Source organism: Dromaius novaehollandiae, chromosome 2 (assembly GCF_036370855.1).
Source record: "Dromaius novaehollandiae isolate bDroNov1 chromosome 2, bDroNov1.hap1, whole genome shotgun sequence".
NCBI lineage: Eukaryota > Metazoa > Chordata > Aves > Casuariiformes > Dromaiidae > Dromaius > Dromaius novaehollandiae.
This window is the reverse complement of record NC_088099.1, coordinates 13,742,815-13,767,543: the sequence shown is the minus strand read 5'-3', so window position 1 is coordinate 13,767,543 and position 24,729 is coordinate 13,742,815. Positions and strand designations below refer to the sequence as shown.

The window sequence follows — 24,729 nt, the reverse complement described above, 5'->3', positions numbered from 1 at the left end:
GGGTGAGGGAGGCATGATACATTTGTCATCAAGAAGTATTTAAGCATGTTCTTCCCGGCGGAAGAACTGCCCAAATACTTTCCTGAATTAAGATCTCATAAATAAAGAAATGTTTTGGTAAAAATGGAAATATGTTTCTAGATTACTTAGATTTTGAAATACAATATATGAGAACGAGTGGCTTAAATAAGGAACCAAAGTGCAATTACTACTACAGCTTAAGAACTGCTAGAGGCAAGTTCTAAGTATTGATATAGTATCTGGAACTTGCCCTGAAAAAGTCATTAAAAACTTTATTTTTTAACAAAATCTCACCTCATCTATCCATTTAACACACCTTGTTTTGCAGTTACTAGTAATTATTTTGAATGTCAGCTTTCCATATAAATCAGTGATTGACAAAATGTCTGATCCTAAAAGCTATTAATGTTGTTGCAGTATATTAATCCTATTAACATCAAATATAGTAATAATCAAACACTTTACTTGAAATTTGGGGGGAAAAAAATAGTCTATTCCTTTTCTTAGGAATTCTATTCTACTTAGACATAAGGAGAAACTTCAATGTACCTCAAATCCACCAATAACCATAAGGGCATTAATGTTGTTAGTGCGCATCTGGTCAGCAATCTTCTCCAAATATTTTGCAGGAAGAGTACTAAAAATAATTAAACCAGAAGAAAGGTAAAAATCTATAGACACTGTAGCAACAAGAACTACTAAGCTGAAAATGTGAACTCTCAGATGACAATGAAATAGTTTTCATTTTGCTTATCTATCGATACAACTACTTCTTCCTGATTGTCAGTAAGAAATTATGTCATCAGTGAAGAAATTAAGAGTTTTGAAATTCTTGTAAGTGTTAAGGACCCTAAGGAATTTTCAGTGGAGGTCCAGACTCCTGTTTCCATTCTCTTCAGAACTAATACTTCAATATGAAATTTTGAACTTGAGGACTTCAAAAAAATATTAAAGATTTAAAGCATTCTGTGAAAGGAAAAGAGCATGAAATCATATGCAGGGTATACAGCAAGCTAGAATTCAACATAGCAATTGACCAAAATACGGACGTTACCGTTTTGTACCAAGAATTGATCCTCCTTGACCAGTCCAGCCTCCAACATCTCCCCAGCTGATTTCCTTTATCTTTGAATTAAAGAAAAAAAAAATACAAAAAAGGAGATTCTGTTAAATAATCATCCAATTATTACTTCTCTTGATATGCAGCAAGAGCCAGGCACCACTTAAGGTAAAGCTGTTGGAACAGGTATTGAGTGGTTTGGCGGCACCCTTAAATGAACTTGACAAAAAAAACAGCCACCACACAGAACACATACAGTGCCAAGAGGTTAACTTAAGTTCTCTTGAATTTCTCCCTTCCCATTTGTCTATTTGTTCTTTCTTCCTCCAGGTCATGATGAAACAAGGAGGCAGGATGCATCTCCTGATCCTGTTTTCACATTTTCTCTTACCGGAGATGAAAGAAAAATCTAAAACTAGATCTTTGAGGTTAGTTTTGGGACTGGTGGCTGTATCTAGGCAAACTAGGGAGTAGAAATGGACAAGTCTTGCATCCATTTTCTCCTTAGAACACTGACTGGTGCACAGCATTTAAAGAAGAGGAACGGAAGAATCTGACTCATCTGGAAAAACACAAAATCTCCCTCCTTTGAAAAGCACCACTGGAAAATTACTTACAGCAAAGGAAAACAGATGCAACAACTCATTGCACAGAATCAGTGGTTCTTCTGTTATCCTGTGGAAAACCTACTATACGGTAAAATAGAACACTGACAAAACAGTGAGGGTAGGATTCTTCTGAACTAATTTTGTATCTCTACAGCAAGCGATTAGCAACACTAAAGCTAAATGAATCTATATATTTGTAGAATTTAGAAATACAGTTACAATTCAGGTTGTGTATATTTTTGTGAACTAAAATATCTAGAATCCGTTCCCCACAATGATGTCACAAAGCATTCCTTCTAGAAAGATGACAGAGGTGGTGGCATGGACAGGGATACATAGTACTGTATTATCCACACCCATGTAATACTAACCTTCCCTCTAGCAAAACCTTCAAATCCATCAATGACGGCAAACATTTTATGGCCTTCAGTTATGCCAACTCTTACTGCAGCCCTCACTGCAGCATTCATTCCAGCTGCAGGAGCACCAACATTTAAAACTGCCACATTAAAGTTAGTCTGCAAAAGGAAAAAAATAATTTTTATCAGCACTTTCACTTGTAAACCATGCTTGATTTTTCCATCATATACAGAGGCTAAATACTGGAATGTAATAAAACCGTTTTCAGAAGCCCTAGAACCATGCAAAATTTAAGGTTAACTAGAAGATACCTATTTGCTCCATTTGTGGAATACCACACAGAAACAAACAGTAAAGAAAAGACATTCTATTTTTTGTTTGTTTAAGACTTTTCATCAGTTTCACCTGATTTGCTAGTCAAGTCATTCAGCTTTTTATATTATAGCTCAGCTAGGTTCAAGAAATATGGTAAAAACATCCTAAGCTGTATCCAACTGGTTTCATGTCATCAAAGCAGTAGTTTATTGCAAGATACACCTGGAACAGCTAAGAAAAACATAGGAACCGTTTTGATCCATTCAAGCAACATAGCAAGTGAGCATATTTCTTTGATTAACACACAAAGCAGAACAATGATAACTTTTAAATTACAGCATCAGCCAGGTTTTTAGAGTGACTGGCAATATAGTAGTAAACAGGAACACTCAGCTCTTTCACAATGTTCATATATAATAAATGTTCAGATATTAGACTGTGACAATTTTTAAAGCATTTGCTGCTGACTGTGTTTGTATCATCTCCCCTCCTGTAAATTTAACATGTGATCCAGGTAAATGCTTTATATATGTTGCAGTAACTCCAATGGAAAAGCCTGAGACATCAGATATACATTTGTAATTTAACCACAAGTAGTTTAAGAGAAGGTTCTGTGCAAAACAAAACATTAAATAGTAAGTATTTTTGGTATATAATGTGCATTCTGTAGACATGTATTTAGTTCCTTAAGCTATCAGTTCTACTCAAGATAAAACAATTATGTGTAAATGGATGTAAGCACTACAATCTGGACATTCCAAGTGTCCATATTCACACATTGTAGCTATAAAATACTACTAAAAATATTACCAAAATAGCTTTAGTCTACGCACCTATTTTAAAATAGGTATGTATACACTATAAAATATATAGTATATGTTCAAATACTACAAAAGTATAACTTAAGTTAAAAAAATATATCACTTAAGTTACAGGTATTTCATTGTAGTTCCTTTAAATGCTTTTAACAAGTTTTCTTTCATTTGTAATTAAGTTTCTACAACATGTTATATATTTTTCCCCCAATTAAAATGACTAATTGTGATTATGTTATTAGCCCTCCACAGAATTTCTGAACAGTTATAAGCTATTTAAATTAGCTCCTTCTATTTTCAATGCAATTTTTCCCCTCAATATGATAATGAGAATATATTATTAATCATAATTTAAATATTTAGTTGGGAAAATCCCCCAAAAGATATGAGTAAAATAATCATGCAGTTGAGGTAACTAATAGTCACAAACAACAATTAAAAAAGGAATTATCCAGTGAGATAACATAATCACAAACTAGGATCAAAAAAATAAGTTATCCAGTGAACTATTAATGAAAATGGAATCTGGCCAAAATTTCTTCGTACATAATATTTAATGGCTACTTCCTAATAAATCCAAATTTCCCTCTTTATGCAACTCTCAAACTACAGAGAAAACAAGAGCTAAATGTCTATTATGACTTGTTAGACAAGGTAAACATTATACATGTGTCTTCCCCATTTTATCCCATGAATTCCTGAACTTGCTCCAGTCTTGAGGAGTTTTGCCATTTGAAAGGAAGGGCTTTAATTCTTTATATGTCATGCTCCTGCCTTCTCCCAGTACTTTTAGGCTCTTAAATATGATCACATCACCTTTCCTTCTCTCCATGTTAAGAAACAGAGAGCATAACAGTAATCATGAATACCAGATACTATAGCAATTGGGGCCAAAGATGCAACTAAGACTGCGGGGGGGGCGGACGGGAAGGGGAGGAGGGAAGTGACTTGCAGAAATTTTTCCTGTTAGAATTCTATCTCACTTTAAAAAAGTTAGTTTTTAAAATCACATTGCATGTTACAATCCTCTTTCTTCCATTATAATATTTAATAAGTTATATAAAATATCCCATGGCATAGGCTGGGAGAGTGTCAACAAAAAAAAAAGAGTTGTTCCAACACCCCAGGGAAGACATGTATTTCATCCTCAAAGAAACCTTACCTTTGGAAGCTCAGCATCTGGTCTTTTGTGCGACAGTAATTTGTAGGTGTTAAGGTTGTTTTCAAAGCTCCTAAATAAATAAATAATAATAATAGCAGCAGCTTTCAACTCTCAGTTATTTGATAGAAACTGCTGAATTTTCCAGAAATTGATAAAAAGCATTTAGAAATGCTAATTTGCAGAATATACTTTTAAGATCTTAGATTTGTAAAAAAATTGAGTCAACCCTCCAGTATGGAAGCTCCAGAAACAATATTCTGACTTTACAAAAAGCATTCAGAAAGAAACAAACAGCAACGTTTCCATTACGTTTTGTTATCAGAATCACTGATGAACTTTTTGGAAGAACAAAGTTCTTTTAAAATCAAAAATGATCCTTCGGAGGGAGCACCTCTCTTTTTTCAAATTGCATTTAGCCTTGAACTTGTCCAAATCCAAAGCAACATTACGTCCAGAAAATTCATCAATAAAACACTATCCCATTTTCTATGGCAGACCTGGAAGTTCATAATTAAGATGAATGAACATGCAAGGCCTGTCTGTCTCCAAAAAACGGCCATTAGGATAAGAATTTTCATCTGTTCTATTGATGTAAGCACATGCTACCTATTTGAAAGTACTGTATTTAGACAGTGAAAAAAGGAAGTAAGTTCTAGAGGAAAAATGCCCTTCAATATATGATACTAAACCTGAGAGCAAATATCAAATGCAGGAACTTCAGTTACCATACTGGATTTAAAAATTCTCATCTTCTTTCTGTGCAACTATTAGTAGATTATATTACTCTGTATAAATAACACCATTGTATCAAATAAAACAGGTTTTTAAGGATGAAGACTGTATACTTGCTAAATGTTTAGCTGAAAATATTGCATCACATGTTGTCTGCGATCAAACAAACCTAGCTCTAGCCAAGTTAAAGCAACTTTTAAAAACAGTTATCTAATATAAGGGCCAATATGTTATTACAGTTTTTACTGCTTTTTTTTTTTAATATCTGAAAACAGTATAGAACACTGAAAAATGCCCATGCCTGTAAGATAATACTGCGAAAATATAAAATAACTATATAGAAGGCAAGTGAGCTTTAAAATAATTCATCACAAATCTGTATTATTTAATGATGTGAAACAGAAAATGTTTTGTTAACATATAATACTGCAGAACACTCCCTCCAACATTGCTGTTGGAAAACTACCAGCTATCTACAGACAGACTTATCTTACATGGAATTGGCTTCAAAAAAATCTTGCATGAACACACACATGGTGGCTACCAGTCTGCTCAAACATCACAGAGGCTCTTTTCTTGGTGTGCTAGAGTTATCCTAATATCAGTCACTAGAATTTGAAGTGTTACTGAACCAGTTTTCTTATTTTTGTTTTTTTTTCTTATTTATACCTGTAAAACTAAGAATTTCAATATCCTTTTTAAGCAACTCTTTCTGCAACACCTCTACTCCTGTTTCTCAAATACAATAAAAAAGTTCAAAAATGAAGAAGAAAAAAGAGAGAGGAAATTAAAATATTTAGAAAGAAATGTCAAGCATTACCAGAATGGCAAGCAATTTACCCTCTGCTAGAACAAATACATTGGTATGAATTATGTGCCATACCTTCCACGAAGCCTCACAGCCTCAACAAATCTTCCTTCATCCATGGCTTTCTGTACTTCTTGAGTCTTAAAAGAAGACGTTGATTATTTAATACATTTAGAAGAAAAATAAGTTAATCATTTAATACATTTCTGTAAATGCATCTTTCTGAACTAGCTTTCCAAAGTGAAAATAAAAAAAACCTAATATTTGATTAATGATGTTCTTATCATACCATAGATTATAGCAGATAGGAGAAAACCAGAGTAAAAACAGACACCTGAAGTCTCCCGGAAAGAGCAATATATTTATTTTGTATTTTCAGATGTTTTTCTGTTTAAGCAGAGGTAGCATTGAACAGTTTTGGTGAAGAAACCTACTGCTGTATAACACACAAATGGATGCAGCATCTGAAGAATTTGTTGTAGAGATAAAAGGCAGATGATCTGAAGTGAAATGATTTTTTTTAAATAAATTTAAAAATAAAATTTTCATTCTTGTTTGTCGGTGGTTTGCAAGTAAGTAATAACACATAGAGAACATGCTCAAAGTTCATTATTCCTGAATGCCGGTAAGCGTTACAGACATTTCCATCAGCATGTTAACTACAACAGACCGTTGACTGTTGTGCACAGTGGCCTGTTGTAGTTGAACAAACTGGCCCTTTGCCAGTAACTCACCATCTGCACGCACTCCATTAAAGGCAGACGGACTGCCTGGTTTCCAGACAGGGACACAACACACGCAGGAGTATCTGGAGTAGCTTCTAGAAGGGCAAGTACAGCTTCCACACCCATACGGCTTGCCTGAAAATAGAAAGCATTTCAGTGTTCAAGCAAGCACTCACAAGCAAATGGCTTTTGATCACAGAAACAGTCAAGATTTCTCTGTAAATCAAATTGAAACCAGTTATTCCTTGGTAGCCGAAATTATAGCAGGTTGTTTAATACTCTATGATCCATAGAGTTGGCAAGATTGCTCTTTGCTTTTTAATCCTACTATAGTTTCCTCTTCTGCAAAATGCTTCACTTTTCCAAGCTTGAGCTCTTCAGCCAGTTAATTTGAGGCAATAATTGTATTTGTCAAGTCCAACAGGTAAAGAACATTATTCATTTGCAGGGTAGAAGGGGAATCAAAACTCTAATGAAAAGTGCTAAGGAAGTAAAAGCAAACTGCTTAATTATAGCATTCGGTGCTATGAGTAGTTATTGTAGGTTCACTCACCAGAATTCTGTCAAAAGCTGACGGAGTTCCACCTCTTTGCACATGACCCAAGATAGTCACTCGGGTGTCAAAACCAAGCCGCTGAACCACAAGCTGCAGATAATTTCAAAATACAGTAGTTTTGTTAGCACCATTATTTTATATATGCATACATTAGCACTACTCTGCTCTAAATGCTATTGGAATAACAAAATTCTACTAATTCTACCCAGAATTAAACTCCAGGTTCCTAATCTAAAGGAACATTTTACTTAATAATGCAATCATTAGATTGCAATGTTTTAACTGTAGAGAGTTATAATGGCTTCATTAAGCATAGTCCTCAACCTTATGAAAAGAGGCCTGAACATTATAGTTAGAAAACTTGAAAGAAGTTCAGCTACAGTGGCTTTTATTTACTCTGTTTCATCTATGTGCAACAAACACTACATATTCTGAAAGATTCTATGAGTAGAACTGTAGTGAAGACTTTTAACCTTAATTTTACAAAGTGTTTTAAAAGGTTGCAGGTTTTTTTTTGTTTTGTTTTTTTTTTTTTAATTTTAACTGGCTGGAGTCTATAACGAGCAAGTAGTTTCTTCCATAAATGAGTAACATTAGAGTGAACATATGGTAGATAGCTGTAACATCACTATATGTAACACTATACAGTTCTAACATGGACTTTGAATCTCTTAATATAGAGTTACAGTTTTCCAAAGATTGCTCCATAATGTTATTGATACGGAAAAGTCTCAAACTGACAGCTATGAAAAACAAAGCTTTATAGCCACAGGATAGGTAAAGCCTATGTAAAGTCAAAATCTCACAGCCCCTTCCTGTCAATGGTTGTTTTTCAAAATCTCTTCATAAAGAGACCATTTACAGGAAAAATAGACTAATTTCAACCAAAAATTTCTTAGTTCTTAGTCACCAATCAAATTTCTGGCAATGCAACTGTTTAGGAAAAAAAGCAACAAGACTTTCTATAACATAAGCATTATTATTTCACGGTGAGTGGGACAAACCATTAATTTAAATTTCGCAAGAAGCATAAAGTAAAATCAAATTGTAATTACTAATTTGAGCAGATTTTATACTCCTTATATATTAAGGCACACATGAAGTGGATGTTTTGGACTGTTTTCTTATTTTCCAAGAGAAAAGCTCCTAATCTGACCTGAAATAATTCTCATTTATTTCAGTGGACTCTGTATTTAGACAATAAAACACAACTGTAACATACAACTAGTAAAAGGCATAAGAAGCTACTTTACAGGAACAGACTTCCTTTACAGAAATTTTACTGTTAGTAACAAGCCCTAAATTAAGGACAAAACAGAAAGCACATCATAAGGATGTTGACACTTACATCCTTAACCTTCTCTGATGTTATAGGTTTGTTGTGACAATCAATAGCTCCTTCAGCTACAATAATAATATTCAGCCTTTTCTTTCGTGCTCGGTTCTATAATAAAAACAAAAGCAAATCCATATAAAAAAAGTCTGAAAAAGTCTTACAGCACAAAATTGAAAGTGATTGCTATTTTAAACTGCGTAGATTTGTAGAAATTTTTCTTATGCTTGATTATTTTAGAGTTCTCTTACACTATGCCTTCATAGAAGTGTTTTCATGGGTGAAGTGAAATGTCTTGCATCAAATTAACAGGGAAAGGTACACACTGTTTATACAGGAATAGTCTTACATAACCCTACAGTACATCATACTATTCTTCAAACAATTGCAGAAGGCAAGAAAGGAACTTTTTAAGATCAAACCACCAAAAGCAAAGACTTGCTGAAAGGTCTGATCATGTTGTTAAAAATAAGTATACAGTGATTTAAACAAACATATGCAAAGTATACATAAAATCCAAGACATAGGAATAGATTACCTCTGAAAGCTTAACACACATTGAATCCTCCCATCCTTCTTCTGGTGGATATTCAGGAATAAATACCCAATCTGCACCACAGGCTAAGGCACTAACAAGAGCTAGATACCTAATAAACATAAGTAATTAGACAATTATGGTTCAGATTTCTTCATTTGTCATAGTTTTATCTGTACTAAACACAAACTGTTTATGATAGTACATACCCACAGTGTCTTCCCATAACCTCCAGGACAAATGTCCTCTGATGGCTGTAAAATTAGAAAACAAATTAACTCTAATACTGCAAAGCAAAAATCCAATCCAAATTCCTACAATCAGCAGTTTATATCAGGAAATATTCTGGGTTTACCATGCTTGTCACAAACAGACTTCATTATCAACATAAAACACCATGTTAAACATACTCCTTCTTTATGGATCTTCCATAGCATAATTCATTTTCACTACTACTTTCTTTTGAAACACGTAAGTCATGAGAGAAAAGCTGAACATTAACTAGAAATGCAACTCTGAGTCATCATTTAAGAAGTCATCATTTAAGAACTGCAATGACATAGTGTAACTTTTTATATATTCAAAATATTTAATTGCTTGAATATTACCTAAGGAAAGCTTATACACAAATATATGCTACTTGATACTATCACATCAAGATCTAAATTCAGGTAGTGCCTGAATCTCTTCTAGAATAGTATGGCTGGGAAGCACTAAAAACAAACAAACAAACAAACAAAAAGTCTATCCTATAGGTGATGCAGCCTCTACGTTCAGATGTTTGAAGTACTGTCAGAACGGGAATGATGGAAAAGCAATTGCAAAGAAGGAAAAAAGAAAAAAAAAAAGCGAAGACACTTGAAAAATACAACCACAACTTTTATTCACATCCTATAAATGCTAGGTATACCAGGTACCTGACTTTTAAAGATTAACCTAAATCCTCACCTATCATATAGCAATAGGAAACTTAATATTTGAAACAAACAATTGTGTATTTACAGTTTTCCAATACATGCACACTTTACCTCTGAGCAGTCGTCATGATGGCATCCACAACCTCAATGATTCTGTGCAAGGCTGAGTCAGTACCTATGGTCATATCAGTGCCACAGAAGTCATTGTCTATGGATCCAACCATTCCCACAATGTTGAGATAAGCATATTTTTTAACAGCCTCTTCATCAATCTTTCCTGTGAAGAAATATCCAGAAGAAAAGTTATAAGGTGAAACAGTTTTTTCACATTTTAGACATATTGCTGGGTTCCCCTGTTTTTATAAATTGAACATACCTAACTGAACATCATTTAATGTTTAGATAATAAGGTTAGTTCAAGTGAAAAAGAAAAGCCAGTCAGACAACCAAACATGAGACTCTTACATAGAACTCCTTACAGTAAGAAATGAAACAAGAGCTTTTCAGTCCATTTCAAAGTGATAAACAGATGATCAAGCTTTGTGATCAGTCTTAAAATTGATGTTTTGCACTTAAAGAATAGCATTCAAATAGTAGTCTCAGTGTATGGTGTGCAACAAAAAAGCAAAAGGATGAAAACTGGATGTGAGGGGCATATTCAAACAATCAAAGAAACAGAAGAAATAAAAGGTGAGCATTAAATTTCTTAAAAAAAGTTCTGTTCTGCATTACTGAAAGGCTCCAATTTCACGATTAATAAGCAAACAGAGTAGAAAAGCTACTATTCTAAATCTTAGTGTGCATCTCCTGGAACATCAGTGAAAATGCTGAATCACCCAAGAGTTCTAAAGGAACTCAAGGATGAAATACCTTAACTTCTTAAGTGCTTAAAGCTACCTTAGCCTCTGTGGATGGGATGGTGGCAAATGTAATGCCAAATTTTTTAAAAGGATTCTAGAACTACATACCAGTAAGCTTAATTTCTATACCAGAGAAGTTAGTAGAAATCATCATGAAAAAATAACACTAGTGTCCATACAGATAAATACAGCACACTGAAGAAGAGCCAAAAATGTTTTCTGTAAAAGGAAATCCTTAATTACAAACCTTTTCTAGAGTTCCTTATATGAGTTAATAGTCAACAAATATGGGATATTTGGTTGCCATAGTCTACCTGGATTTCCAAAAAGCCTTTGAAAAGATCTGTCCCCAAAGGCTTTTGGGAACACTAACTAACCATGGCATAAGAGAGAGGATGCTTTCGCATGGAATAAATATGAAGCAAAGGGTTACAGTAAATGGTAAGCTTAGGAAAGTTACCAATGGAATTCTACAAGGATCTGCACTGTTCAGCATATTCAGTAACATCCTAGAGAAGGAAATGAGCAGTAAGGTGCTAAGTTTACCAATGAAACTTTCTATAAATTATTTGGGTAGTTAAGGTGTGGGCTGACTTTTAAGAACTGCAGAAGGATCTTGCAAGACACAGTAAGCAATAAAGTATCAGATGGAATTCAATGTAGATAAATGTAGATCAATACACATGAGAAAAGTATCCTAACATCACAAACAAAATAATGCTTTAATAAAGATTTTTAATCATTCAGGAGATAAATCCTAGTGTTACAAGAGATTGTTTTCATTAATAAGTCAGCTTCAATACTGAGTAGCAGTCAAAAAAACCCAAATCAAAATATTAGAAGATATTAGGAAAGGAATAAAGAACAAAAAAGATTATTATACTACTGTGTAATCCATGGTTTGCCCTCATCTTGAATACTGGATGCAGTCTGGTCCTCCCCACCTCAAAAAGGACATGGTAGAACTGGAAAAGGTTCAGAGAAGTGGAAAGCTAATCAAAGGTACAGAACAACTTACATATAAGGAACACCTAAGCAAGCTAGGACTCTTCCATCTAGAAAAGAGATGACGAAGGGAAAATAAGAGAGCTGTAACATCCCGAGTGGCACATAGAGAGGAAGCAGAATCAACCATTTACTGTTTGTTCTAACACAGATTAGAGGACATCAAATATAACTAGCAGCCAGCAGAATCAAAATAAATAGAAGGAAAAGATTCTTCATAGTCTTCATAGTCCAGTTAAACTGTAGAACTCCTTGCTACACAATGTTTTCATGCAAAGAAATATGCATTCTAGGAGACCACACATGTTCATGGAAAAGAAATCCTTTGAGGGTTGCTAACACTATCTGGCTCAGGAAATCCTGAAGATGCAAATGGATGAAAGCTAGGAGAGTACTTACATACTCTGAACATCATATAATACCAACACAGCATCGTATAGGATTGTCCTGTTCTTACACTCTTCCCTAAACATTCCTTTGGATGCTATCAAAGAAGGACACCAGGCTCGACACACCTTCAGCAACTGTTACTTAATGTTCCGAGCTTAAACAAAAATGACACGTAGGCAGGAAAAGTAACTAAACAGCAACCAAAGCCTAACTTGTTGTAGCAGAGGAATTACTATCTCAGATCGGATTTGGGGGCAAAGAGCTTTTCAAGCAGAAGTAGTGAAGAATGTTCAAAGTTCAGAACCTGAAAAAGATTCATACAGGGGAAAAAGGAGGAAAAAGCCCAAAAATGACAACAACAAAAAACCCATCTTGTAGAACCACATAAGCACTTACAGGAAGCACAGACAGTTGCCTAGTAACTTATTTGATCTTTTTGAGCCTTTATGGTATGTAGGAGAGGAAGCAGAAAAATCAAGGACTAATACTTTACAGATAACTGTGTTATTTCCCAGAACGTATGCATTTGATTTTTAAAGCTAAGAAATATGCTCTGCATATAGTTTGTGTATGTGTAGTTTTGCTATGTAGTTTCCTTGGGGGTTGGACTAAAGGTCTAGAAGGTCTAAGTGCAAACTTACCTTTCTGTGCCAGTTCTTCCAGAAGTCCACTCCATTCTTCACGGAACAGATTGGCACCAGTTAAGCTACCATCTCCACCAATCACACAAAGATTAGTGATTCCTCTCTGAACCAAGTTGTAGGCTGCTTGAAGGCGGCCTTCTCGGGTACGAAAAGCTTTGCAGCGTGCACTGCCAATAACTGTGCCTCCCTAGAAAAAGGAAGTACATCAGTCTTGCTTTATCTCATTTGGTATTTTACTGTGGGGTTTTTGGCTGGATTAATTACTAATGGTTATTCATGGGCATCTTTAATCCCCATCTTTAATTTCACATTGAGTAAATAGTAACGAAAAATGAAGAATTAACAAATCTGTGGGAAATTATGTTCTCAAGAATGGATATGCACACCAGAGAAAAAGGGAAAGACGCTCGAAGATGACTAATAACAAACAACTTTTGAAGGAAAATGTTGGGTGACTTAGGATTAATTTCAGTAGCATTCTAGTTAATTATTTTTCACTTTTATATGATGACAATAGTAAGAGCCACACAATACTATGCTATCAAGTATATGTTGAAAATATGTACAGAGATCCAAATGGCCACCTTGCCTGTGTAATACAAATACAAAAACAAAGCCACTGATATTAGTTGAGATCTGGTGAACTGTACTGTAATTACTCCTAACGACTAGTTCTAAATCCCCTAAGACAGGAAGCCAACAGTGTTTTATAAGAAAATACTTGCTTTACAAAATAGTTATTTCACACTTCAGCCCTATATTGTGGGCTTTTATTATTATTATTTTATTAAACATAGGCTTGTCAATATTCATTTAGGAGACTAACAACTTGTAATTTTAAAAAAAATGGAACAAAGTTTTCAAGACTGTGTCTATGTATGAAATAGAGGACCCCACAGAAATCTTGTTTTGGAAGTGTCAAGCATTCATACTGTAAAAATCAGTTCTAAAGGTGGTATATGCTAGTCACAGAATTAGAATTACATAATTATGGGTGAAATTGTTAGTCTGGATCTCAAGCATGGGTTCATTATTTAAAGTGAGAGTTCCCCCCGCTCCAACACTTACCACTTGCAGGATGCTTGAAACACTTTCCCATGAAACTTCAACAATATTATCACCTCCATCAACCATTCCTTGGTAACCCTGGAAAAGAAAAATATTTCAGAATTCTGATTTGAAAGCTTGTGTAATATTTCCACTGTAGTAATACCTTGCATATTTTAATATAACTTCAAAGTAATTAAAAACACTGAATGAAAGATACTCATTTTAAATGAGATAATCTTCAAGCAGGTATCAGATGGCGGGGGGGGGGACAAAAAACCCCACCACGCTCTTCTTAAAACATCAGTTCCAAAGAACTTCAAGCTTAATTAAGACACCAAAACACACAGATACTCAATAAAATGGAATGGCAACATATTTTTCCTTTGTTATCAATAAATACTCAGTAACTTTTGAAAAAAACTGGGACGACCAGAGGACTTTGAAAATCATTATGAAATAAACTTTCTAAAGACATGACGCCAACTTGTTTAGGGAGTCAAGCTCAGAAATTTGTATACTTTTCCCCTCGAGGATACACAAGCAAAACAAAAGAACAAACAAACAAACAAAAATGTTTCATCAAGAAAGAAGAAATCAGGTCACACAAACTGTATTCTGTTTTTGGAGGCAATTACACAATAAACAGATGAAAGAAATTTAGTAGGAGGAATGTAACTTGACTTTGGCGAAGTATTTAAGAAATAGATTAATCTAAGTGGTCTTAGAAAGCAAAAAGCAAAAAAAACCCAAACAGTATACAGTCCTTTTTGTTTGTAACTACTGTAACTACACTGATTTGAAAGAAGGAAAACTATCCAGTGACCAGCCGCAGGGGTTTGCTATGGCTCATTTTATTAACTCTCTGTGTAAAAATTAACAGAAAGATAATGACAATTACAGACTTTTTCATTAACTGATATTGTGAACACTGTTGAGAGAAAAAAGGAAACATGAATTCTAACCTGAAAAAAGCTAACTGACAGAGACAGTGGGAAAAATAAAGTTGGAGTTACTCTTCAACTTTCTGATATTAAATCTAAATGGAAATGATACACTAGGTTAAGAAAAAACACACGAATCTGTGCCTTTATTTTAGGATAACTGTGTTTGTGGACAATCATGCTTAGGAACAAGGAATTCAACATTCTTCTGTATGCAGTACTAGCAAGACCGTGTTTATTTAAGTTTAGGCTTCTCAATATTAAGTTAATTGGGAGTGGCAATGGGGGTTTAGAAGACAGCAAAACTGACAGTATAAACTGGAGGCACTTAACTTCGGTACAGTCCAGGCTAAAAGTAGGTTTCATTCAGTAAGCAGCAACTCAGAAATGTACTACATCTGAATTGGCTTTAGAAGACATTCATATCACATGAATATTGTACAAATATTATATAATATTTGAAGTCCTTTAATAGCACAATAGGATAAGAATACCAAGAAGAAGAAAAAAACAGTATGCAAAAGTATGAGTTATTCAAACTAAACTTTTTACGATTCAAGTGCAGATTCTAAGAGGAAGTGTTACTTCTGCTTAATGACATTTGACTAATGAACTAAGATCATGAAACAATCAAGGAATGGTAAAGAAATGGACTAGATGAAAAAAAGACTCCAATTTCTGTTATTCAACAGACATTTTCAGTATTTTGCCTACTCTCTAGATATCTTTACTATGTATCTAATGTATGCACATCCAAAAAATAGGAGCCTTGAAGTTGAGACATTATTTGCACATTTCCTTCAAAACTGAAGGGCAACCTTGGAAGAAGAAAAAAAAAAAAAAAAACAAAAAAAACAAAAAAAAAAACTTATTTACTGAATTTCATCTAGTTTTTTTTTTTTTAATTTTCCTCAGATAAAGTGATCTTCACAGACAGAAACATTCCAGCAGATCTAATCTAAGCTTGATGGAGGCTAATAAATTAGTTGGTTACCTCATCTGAGGGTTATTTTTAAAAAAACAAAAAAAAACAAAAAAAACCCCACAGATCCAGAGCATTCCTTCCTTACATCACACAATAATGAAATATAGCAAGCTTTTCCTATTAGTGTTGCAACTACACTTACACAGTTATTCATAGACAATAAAGGCTGAATGAATAAAGGTCACTAATTCCCCTTCTAAGACAGACTATAGCAAGCCACACTACAAGCTGGTAAAAATACACACACAGTTCACGTATTTGCTCTAGTCTCTAACCTTCCATGTTTTTGGGGAGTGGGGGGAATGTGGGGGGGGGGGGGGTGAGGATGGGGGATGTCCAAGAGTCCAGGAAAGTATTATATCAATAAAGGCGCATCATATGAGCCTCATGACCAAAATGACTAATTAGCAACTCTAAATCATAGGAAAGAGCAAATGGATAAACTGCTACTTGAAATTTCCTGGAAGATTTGAAATGCCTTACAGCTAGGCTAAGGATAAGCTATGACTGACTTCTATACAATGCATTTTTAATGTACAAATAACTCACGCATTCTGATCAATAATCCAAATAGATTCTTCTTTCTCTGTGCAGACAAGTGATAAAATGGGCTAGATTAATAACTCCTTTCACTACAAGGTAAGGACAGGGAACTTTTGGAACAGGTTTGATCCATTTTAGCTCTACTATATTAACTTTTCTTAACTCCGTTCTGCTTGCCAAATGGTGCATGCTTGGAATAACATAGCTAGAATTTTAACTTTGTTCTTCCATGGCATTAGCAGATGTAAACAAACAGAATTTTTAAAGTTTTCTAGAAAAAGCTACAGTGAAAGTAACCAAGTATAACTGAAACATTAATAATGACTGTGTTTTCTATTTACCATTTTAGTTAGCAGCCTATTTATCATCTAAACACTGATGCTAGCCTGGGGACTGGGCAACTGATTGTAAAAGTGGAATTCAAACTGAAATATCTTCATCAAATATTTCAAACTAAATCTTAGATTCAGTACTGTTATGCTCGCCGATTACTGAAAATTACTGGCAGAAAGAAATATAGACCTTAACAACAAAAAAAAGGGTGGGAGCCTGTCAATTTATGTTTAAAAACAAACAAACAAAAAAACAAATACAAGAAAGCTTACTCAGATTCTAAAGACAGCAGCTTGGGTACTAATATAGAACTACAGGGCAAATACAGAAAAATAACAAGCTGTCAGAAATACAGCAAGCACCATACTTAATATCAACCCCTTTTTATGTTTCTTCCTTCTTCTGTCCAATACCCGAGAATTCACAGAAGAGCAAGAGGGAATCTCTATGTCATGCATTTACAGGGTACATACATACATATCCTGTAACTCGTGGGGAGAGCAGCAGAGCTGACAAACCTTTTCGCCAATCTTAACTCTACAAATAAAAGAGTATGGAAAAGAACAAGTCATCTTCTCATAAATTACATGAGACATTTGGGGTTTCAATAGTTATTTTTAATTACTGAGCTTTTTGGCTATTGCTAGTGCTCAACTACATAAAGAACTAATTTTGCTGAGTGCACAAACCACCACATAAAAGACGAAATTTTCCTCACAGAAATCTGTGAGTGCATACCATTGCATTTCCAATGCTGGCCTCTTGTGAAAAAGACTCTTAATCAAGATGAAGGATCTAAAAGCTCCATAGTTAGTGGTAAGAGCAAGCATCCATTGGGAACTATATGCTTCAGTCCTGGGAAAAGGGGAAGTTATTTGTATAATTATTTTAAGACCTCAGTTTCTAAAATGAATTGGCCTAAATGAGGGGCACCACTTTTTCCTCTCATTTGCAATAAATTAAAAAACACCACCACCACAAACACACACACACACACACACAGAGAGAGAGAGAGAGAGAGAGAGAGAGAGAGAGAGAGAGAGAGAGAGAGAGAGAGAGAAAGAGAGAGAGAGAATTGTCTCCAAGTAGTGAATAAACTAACCTCTTATATCAGTCTAGTACTTTTAGATGTACTTTCACCTCCTAGATTTTCACAGCACTAGTGAAATAAATCCATCAGCATTAAAATTTTACTGAAATAAAGATGGATTTGGGGAATAATGTGATATTAGTCAAAGAGAGTGACTACAGATTAAATGCATTAAGTGAGTTATATAGTGATAGCAGAGCTCATCTCTATCTTGCTTAGAAAGAGATATTTTACTCCATGACTGGTATTGGCAAAGATGCTAACATTCAATACGAATCAAATGGAAACTCTCTAGAGTGAGCATCATTTCCACAACTGAATAGCAGAATTTTCAGATGTGCTGATTTCAAAGAAACACTTTTTATTCTGTAGCTAGTATTTGTTTTCACATAGGTTTTATTTTTCCTTTTGAGTATCAGTTATGTACAAATACTTTATGCATAAACTCCAATATATGCTTCTTGAAAGAAGAAACACACAAACAAAACACTATAAAATTACTTAGTCATAATTCACAACCAATTTGTATGCATTTATCTTTTTAGCATAAGTTGCCTTAAAATGAAGCATAGAAAATTAGAGTTTTACTGGAACATGGAGCTACTTTTGTCTGCAGCTGCAGTAGATAAATGATTTTACAGTGCAAGAAGTTTTTGTAAGAGAAACAAAGGTCACAGGAGAAAGTGTAGAACAACTAGAACAAAGTAGGCTCTTTAAATCTTAATTGAGGCCTTTAACTCTGTTTTTGGCTCCAACTTAAAAAAAAAAAGATCACTTTTAGGATGTTGGCAGTTCAGGCTTTTTCTTCACTATTTTAGAGCAACTTCAATACAAGTATCATTTCATTTTGACCTATACACGTACAGTTAAAATGCCTACTCAAACTGTAGGCTAAAAGTGTGCTATTCTCTTTGCTTAACACACTGAATTCCACATTTGGTAAACTATAATTTAGAAAAACCCTATTAAAAGTATTAAATAAAACAACTCCAAGTATATGTGAAAATACAGCTCCTTTGCACACATCATGCAAAGACTTATAATAGGGATCATTAGTGATAAGTCATACCCTCAGATTTTATCATCACTACATTTATCACGTCCCTTTGTTTCCTATTTCAAAGTGCTGAAATTACACAACTCTTTCATTTCAAAGCCTTAGAAGAACAGTGTTTCTCCAAGATATTTACATGCGTTGCAAAAGAAAACTGATATTTTAATCAACACAGAGATGAAATAGCTCAACATCCGGTACTTTCTGAAGTGCAGAACTGAATGAATTAATCTAGAAGCAAAGTTCTCATTCCGAAGTATTTCCCATACTTACAATGAAACATGTGCATCTCTGTCCCAGACTACACAGTACAAACAGGACAGAATGACAATATATGATGGAATGCCAAATCTCCAAATGTGGCTTGATTTTTATATCAATGTCCACTCCAAAATGTTTATGACTTCATAATGGCAAATTTTAACAATTAATAGAGAAGCATAGTAACTTTAAACAGAATTTCAGTAAGTTCAGAAAAACAACAGCAATTCTCTGAAAACTTATCACCGAATACACGTTGCGATATAGATGTTTTTTAAAAGGTAACAAAAACAAATATACTCATAAGATGAACTCCAAAAATGATAATTCTTAAGTTAAATATAATTAAAAAAAAACCCAGATTTCTGGCCTTTAAGACGGATAGCCAAAAAACTCCTTATTTCCACAAAAATATGTGACCCATTTCAGCAAGCCTACTAAGTAGCTGAACACAAAGAATTCTAGAGGTTGGCAATGTAATGAGCACACACTAAGTATTCAGAGCTACTTGTTGTAGCACAAAAGAATTTTGGAGCACAGTGCTCTGCTTGTTTGCATGTCAATATACTTCAGGTCTCTTTAGTAAGTGAACTCTAGGAATAAACAGATACAGAAAGAAAATGGGTAAATACCTATCTTTTAAAAGTAAATTGTTGGTATTTTGCATGTACAAAATAAACCTGAGTACTTCCTAGAGCTTCTGTGAATTCTAGTACTCCAATTTGTTTATATTAAATATTAAAGGAAAAAAAAAAACCCCACACACATTTTGCCAGGAATACTGCATACCCTGTTTTGCCCCTTATCAAATGGTTACTATCATTTGTAACCAACCCAAACTTGTAAGTAATTATACCAGAATTCTAGTGTAAACAGAACGACTTGTTGCTGAAAAGCATTTGCTTGCATTGTGCAAGCCACATATTTTATACTAACTGGAAGTGACTTTCAGGTTAAAGTCTAACTACTAACATATTCTTTCAATAAAAGAATACTATGACATTCATATTAAATTTGTCTTCTAAATTTTCATGTCCAGTAATTACTACATTACATAAGTTAACAGTCTTCATCTACATGCAATCATAAGTTTCAACCACACAATTCTGATGTCTGGACACACCTATTGATGAAACTTCATTATTTTTATTTTGTTACAACCTTTCAATCTTTAAAATAGGAAAGGTGACATCAGCCTGACAGTTCCCTTGGTCAAAAAGAAGGTGTGCTATCTGTGAAACTGGGACAATGGCACAGATTTATCATACCTTGGGAAAACAGATGGGGCAGGGGGAGGGAGTCAAAGAGCTGAGAATTAGTAGTTTAACCATGTTTAGAGGGGCAATTATGCAGTACAATAATTGGGGCCAGACAGGTACAAATGCATAGCTCACTGCTAGGTGACAGCTACCTCTGGTTTTCTCAGTATTTTCAAGCTTCTGCAGGTACATGAAGAATTCCATATATTTAAAAGACAATTTTAAAATTAAATTGTTTCAGTATATCTCATGTGAAAAGTATTTTCCATTAAAATAAAAAAATATAGAATAAAATGTTGATATTACTAGAGGGAATGATAACTACAACTTTTTCAATTTTACACTATTAACTCTATATGAGGATTCCACAGCAAAATGGTTCAAATATAGTCAGAAAATAATTACAGAATGAATAAGACAAAACTAACCTCATAAACAAAATACACTTTGGCTTTAACATAGATTCCCATGCGTACTACTGCGCGCACAGCAGCATTCATACCTGGGAAGAGAAAGCAAATTCACATTGTTACAGATTATCCAATTTTTCCTTTTATATACCCTAAATAGTAGTCAGCAAGAAAGTCCCCAACCCCAGATCTTCCCAGGCTCCTTAAAAGAGGAAATACTAACTCATTCCTAAAGACAATGATCAGCATCTATTAAAACAGAAATTGGCTTAACGAGAGTGGAATCAGCCTGTGAATATGAAGGGTGCAGACCTATTTGTTTTGTTACAGTAATTATAGGGATGCCAATAAGCATGTGGTTCAGTGATTAAATTGTCACTGATCATAACAAACAGCATTTTAAAAGTAACAGCTACTAAATCATCCCCAGCAACAGAAAGTAAATTCATTTTGTTATAATGATTAGTTTTCAATCTGAAATGCAAAAAGTGTAAACAGTCAAAATTTAGCTTTTTCAAAGGAGCGATTATGCTGCAACAGCCCTTTTTCCTGAGCTCTCCAAACCAACACAGTTGCAAACACAGGATGTAGTGGGGAGCACAGCCAAAGCTCCCGACATCACCTGCCCACTTAAAAAGAAAGAAGTAGTAAGTTAACACCAGCAATGGTGCTTGGACTTATTTCACAGATGTGTTCAAGAAGTGCCTAAATGACATTTTGCTTTCCTGAACGACAAGCTCACCCTGGAATTCTCTGCTCACAGACACCTGACAGATTATAACAACATAAAATCTTCCACTCAAGTCCTACGGATTAAACACTTTTGACCTCCCGAGAAAGAAATATTTTTCTCTGAATCATTTACAGAAGTTCCACTGGTCCCCTACCTGATTTAAATGTATTTTGATCATAACGCGTACCTTTTGATATTGTGATGCAACTAACTCATTATTCAGGAAGTCGCAATAAGCTATATACTAATTCTATACAGTTTAAACAGGCATGAGAGTATCAAAAGCCTGAGGATAAGAAGTTCATACTGTAAGAAATAGCCTGAGCACATCAGTTGAAAAGGGATGCCAGAAAGTATTGGGCAGCTGTTCTCTAACTCTGAATTCAATAATATAAAAATCACAAAGTAGATCAGCTCTGTTGTCAGTGTAGGTGCGACATGTTCACCCGTTTGGAGATAAAAAAACGGGGTAACTAGACAAAAAGGGTAAAGAAAAAAAAAGGCCCACAATACAAGCAGTAAGCGGTAAAGACCTATCCTGAAGAACCCTACAGTATCTATCATCACTAGAAAAAATACTGAGTTTAAAAAGCTTACCTGTCTGAATAGAGGAATCATTGAGGCTGCAAATATCATTGAGACTGAAATTTCTCAAAGATTTACTACTTAGAAACATACCAAAAAGTCACTGAGGTTGCTGAACACAAAAATAAAAGAATTAAGGCTGACAAATACAAAAGTTACACCAATTGCTCTGTTGTTTGTACAGACATCACTTAGCCTCAAGATTGAAGATACCTGTACTAATGAAATAAAAAATCATGAGTAACTGTGTTTTCACATCATTTTTTTACTAGGAAATAATGCCAAGAACAATATTAACATTTCTGCCACCATTTTCAGTCGATACTTCATCTACACTAACATATTTCCCACAGTTCAAAATGACAGAATCATGTTAAAGAATCTGGAAGTTATGTGCAACTTATGCAAGTGCATATCTCAGCTAGAGTCAGCCTTGCTGCACAGCATAAAAAGGTTCTCAGATGCCAAGACAGCTAAGGCTACAGCTTTAGACCATGATCTGGATGATGCCAAGGATGAGCAAAGAATTTAATCTGAGAGACTGTACTGAAAAGAAAGTTTGCTAAATTTCACATCTCAGATTATAACTTCTACTACATAGAACAAAGGTATCTCCCCAATAAGAGAGCTTTCAAAAAAAAAAAAAAAAATCACAGAAGAAGTCCTGACACTACTCAAGGCAATGGAGTGATATTCCTCTGAAGAGCAGAGACCAAGCACCATAACTGAACAACATGGAAGATACCCCTAACTTTCTGAAAGTTAACACAGGTCACAGCACTGCCACTTTCTGCAAATTGAAAAGACAAGCACAAGTTATTCCTTCAATGAAAGCCCAAAACATACTTCTCATGATGCACAGCAGTAAAGATTTTTTATTTGTTTGTTGAACAATGCAAACAACTCTTATTATTATCCATTTGGCTGCAAAATTCTAGAAGAGTATGAGAAAGCTGACCCTCTGCAGGAAAAAGGTTCACCCTCACTGGGTGAGGATTACTCAGAACTGCCCTTTGAGGACCTTCACAGTCTGTTCTTGGAGTTCAGCTTTTCCATCCTCTTGTTCGGAAAGTGAGAGGAATCTAAGACATTTTAGATATCTAATAAACGTTCACCAATAAAGACTCTGGGGTGTCTTTCATCAGCAGTCCCGTCCTACAAGTATCAGAGTAAAATAACAAGAAATTGGCTGCAACCCAAACAAGCTAAAGTTGAACAATTTTATTAGCTGAAAAAAATAATTAATGACATAGCAAGACATTAAATATAAACATCCACATACCTACTGAAGGCACGTGCTTGTCCTTCATGAGTTTCTTACTCAGATTTCTGCTTTAGTGGTCATGTATTCTAGCTTGTAGTTTTATCTTTTTAAACTGAAAGCACTTTCTCAATACCACCACTGAAACCTTGTAAGTTTTTATTACACAGATTTTAATATTATTTGGTGATGTATATTTTACCTCTTTATATATGAGGAGGACTTGGAAGTCTATGGGCAAGGCCCTAAAGAAGCATCTTACATTTCAGGAGGACTGAGGACCAAAGGATGTTATAATTTGATACCTAAAAAAATTTAGCTAAAACATCGACACATTGAGTGTGGCTTTTGACTTTTACACATTGGATAGTTAAATCTGAATACACTGCACTGCTTGCAGTGCATTCAAATATGCCAATACAGAGAACTTTGTGAAGTCTCCACGTAACTTGTATAACAAAATGCTGCTCTATTTCATTAACTGCAGCCTCTTAAAATAGTACTTATGAATTACCATAATATGTATGAAATGTAATTATATGCTTATTACCAAAGAATAGATGTACCCAGTCAGTCATGGATTTAGTCCTGAATAATACATAAGAACACTGATAAATATATAGTATTAGCGCAGCTTTAAAGTAAACCATGGGAAAACCAGTAATTCTTAAAATATAAGAATTATTTGATATCTTTCTCAATTACCACTTGCTTTTGCATTAACCCTTTGAAAAAGGCTAAAATTAAAAGATTTATTTTGCTCTTTGAAGTCAGTGAAGATTAAGTAATATGCAGCTACTTAGAAGGCTTTACATAATGCCTGAAATTAATTTTTGAGTTGATAATATACTCTCTTTTTCTTCTTGATACTGCCCATTCAATTGTCTTTGGAAGTAATAATAATTTTCATGGCAGGGTTACAAACAGTTTTTTGGAAATCTTTAAGTTATTTAAAAGCCACTCCTTTCCCCCCTAGTGGCTTAATGGCTTAACACATATGTCCAAGTGCTGCCCTGAGTAAGGATACAGACTTAAATCAAAAAACCTATACAGCAAAATACACAAACTACGGAAAATGTATTAACATAGCCCAACAGAAAGACTTTATTACACGATAAGGAGCATAAATAACATAAATGGATATATCTGTAATGAAAGGGGGGGGGGGAGAAGTCCTCCAAGATTATAATCATCAGAAAAAGAGATGAGAAGAAGCAATCAAATACAAAAACCTAACCTAACAAACAAAGTGTAAAAATAATTAAGAAAACAGTTGGGGTTTATTCCATTTACTTCTATTTACATAACAGATTTCACTGCATATAATCATAATACTGACCCTGGATACATGAAGGCAAATACTATATAAATGCCATTT

The 24,729-nt window shown here is 34.4% G+C and overlaps 1 protein-coding gene across 4 annotated transcripts in view; it reads right to left on the bottom strand.

Annotated features, from left to right (window-relative positions):
• Positions 1 to 24,729, bottom strand: part of PFKP (phosphofructokinase, platelet) — a 47,904-nt gene that overhangs the window by 18,030 nt on the left and 5,145 nt on the right. For 2 of the 4 annotated variants that reach the window (XM_064505777.1, XM_064505778.1), the window contains exons 3-16: positions 20,791 to 20,864; positions 13,915 to 13,992; positions 12,844 to 13,033; positions 10,059 to 10,224; positions 9,240 to 9,284; positions 9,034 to 9,142; positions 8,511 to 8,606; positions 7,160 to 7,252; positions 6,616 to 6,741; positions 5,957 to 6,021; positions 4,342 to 4,411; positions 2,061 to 2,207; positions 1,076 to 1,146; positions 571 to 658 (exon numbers count right to left, since the gene is read on the bottom strand). In XM_064505777.1, the coding sequence (XP_064361847.1) occupies positions 571 to 658; positions 1,076 to 1,146; positions 2,061 to 2,207; positions 4,342 to 4,411; positions 5,957 to 6,021; positions 6,616 to 6,741; positions 7,160 to 7,252; positions 8,511 to 8,606; positions 9,034 to 9,142; positions 9,240 to 9,284; positions 10,059 to 10,224; positions 12,844 to 13,033; positions 13,915 to 13,992; positions 20,791 to 20,864 (1,418 nt within the window). Of the gene's footprint in view, positions 1 to 570; positions 659 to 1,075; positions 1,147 to 2,060; positions 2,208 to 4,341; positions 4,412 to 5,956; positions 6,022 to 6,615; positions 6,742 to 7,159; positions 7,253 to 8,510; positions 8,607 to 9,033; positions 9,143 to 9,239; positions 9,285 to 10,058; positions 10,225 to 12,843; positions 13,034 to 13,914; positions 13,993 to 17,171; positions 17,193 to 20,790; positions 20,865 to 24,729 lie in introns of those variants that run through there. The other 2 variants (XM_064505779.1, XM_064505780.1) reach the window with 2 other exon arrangements.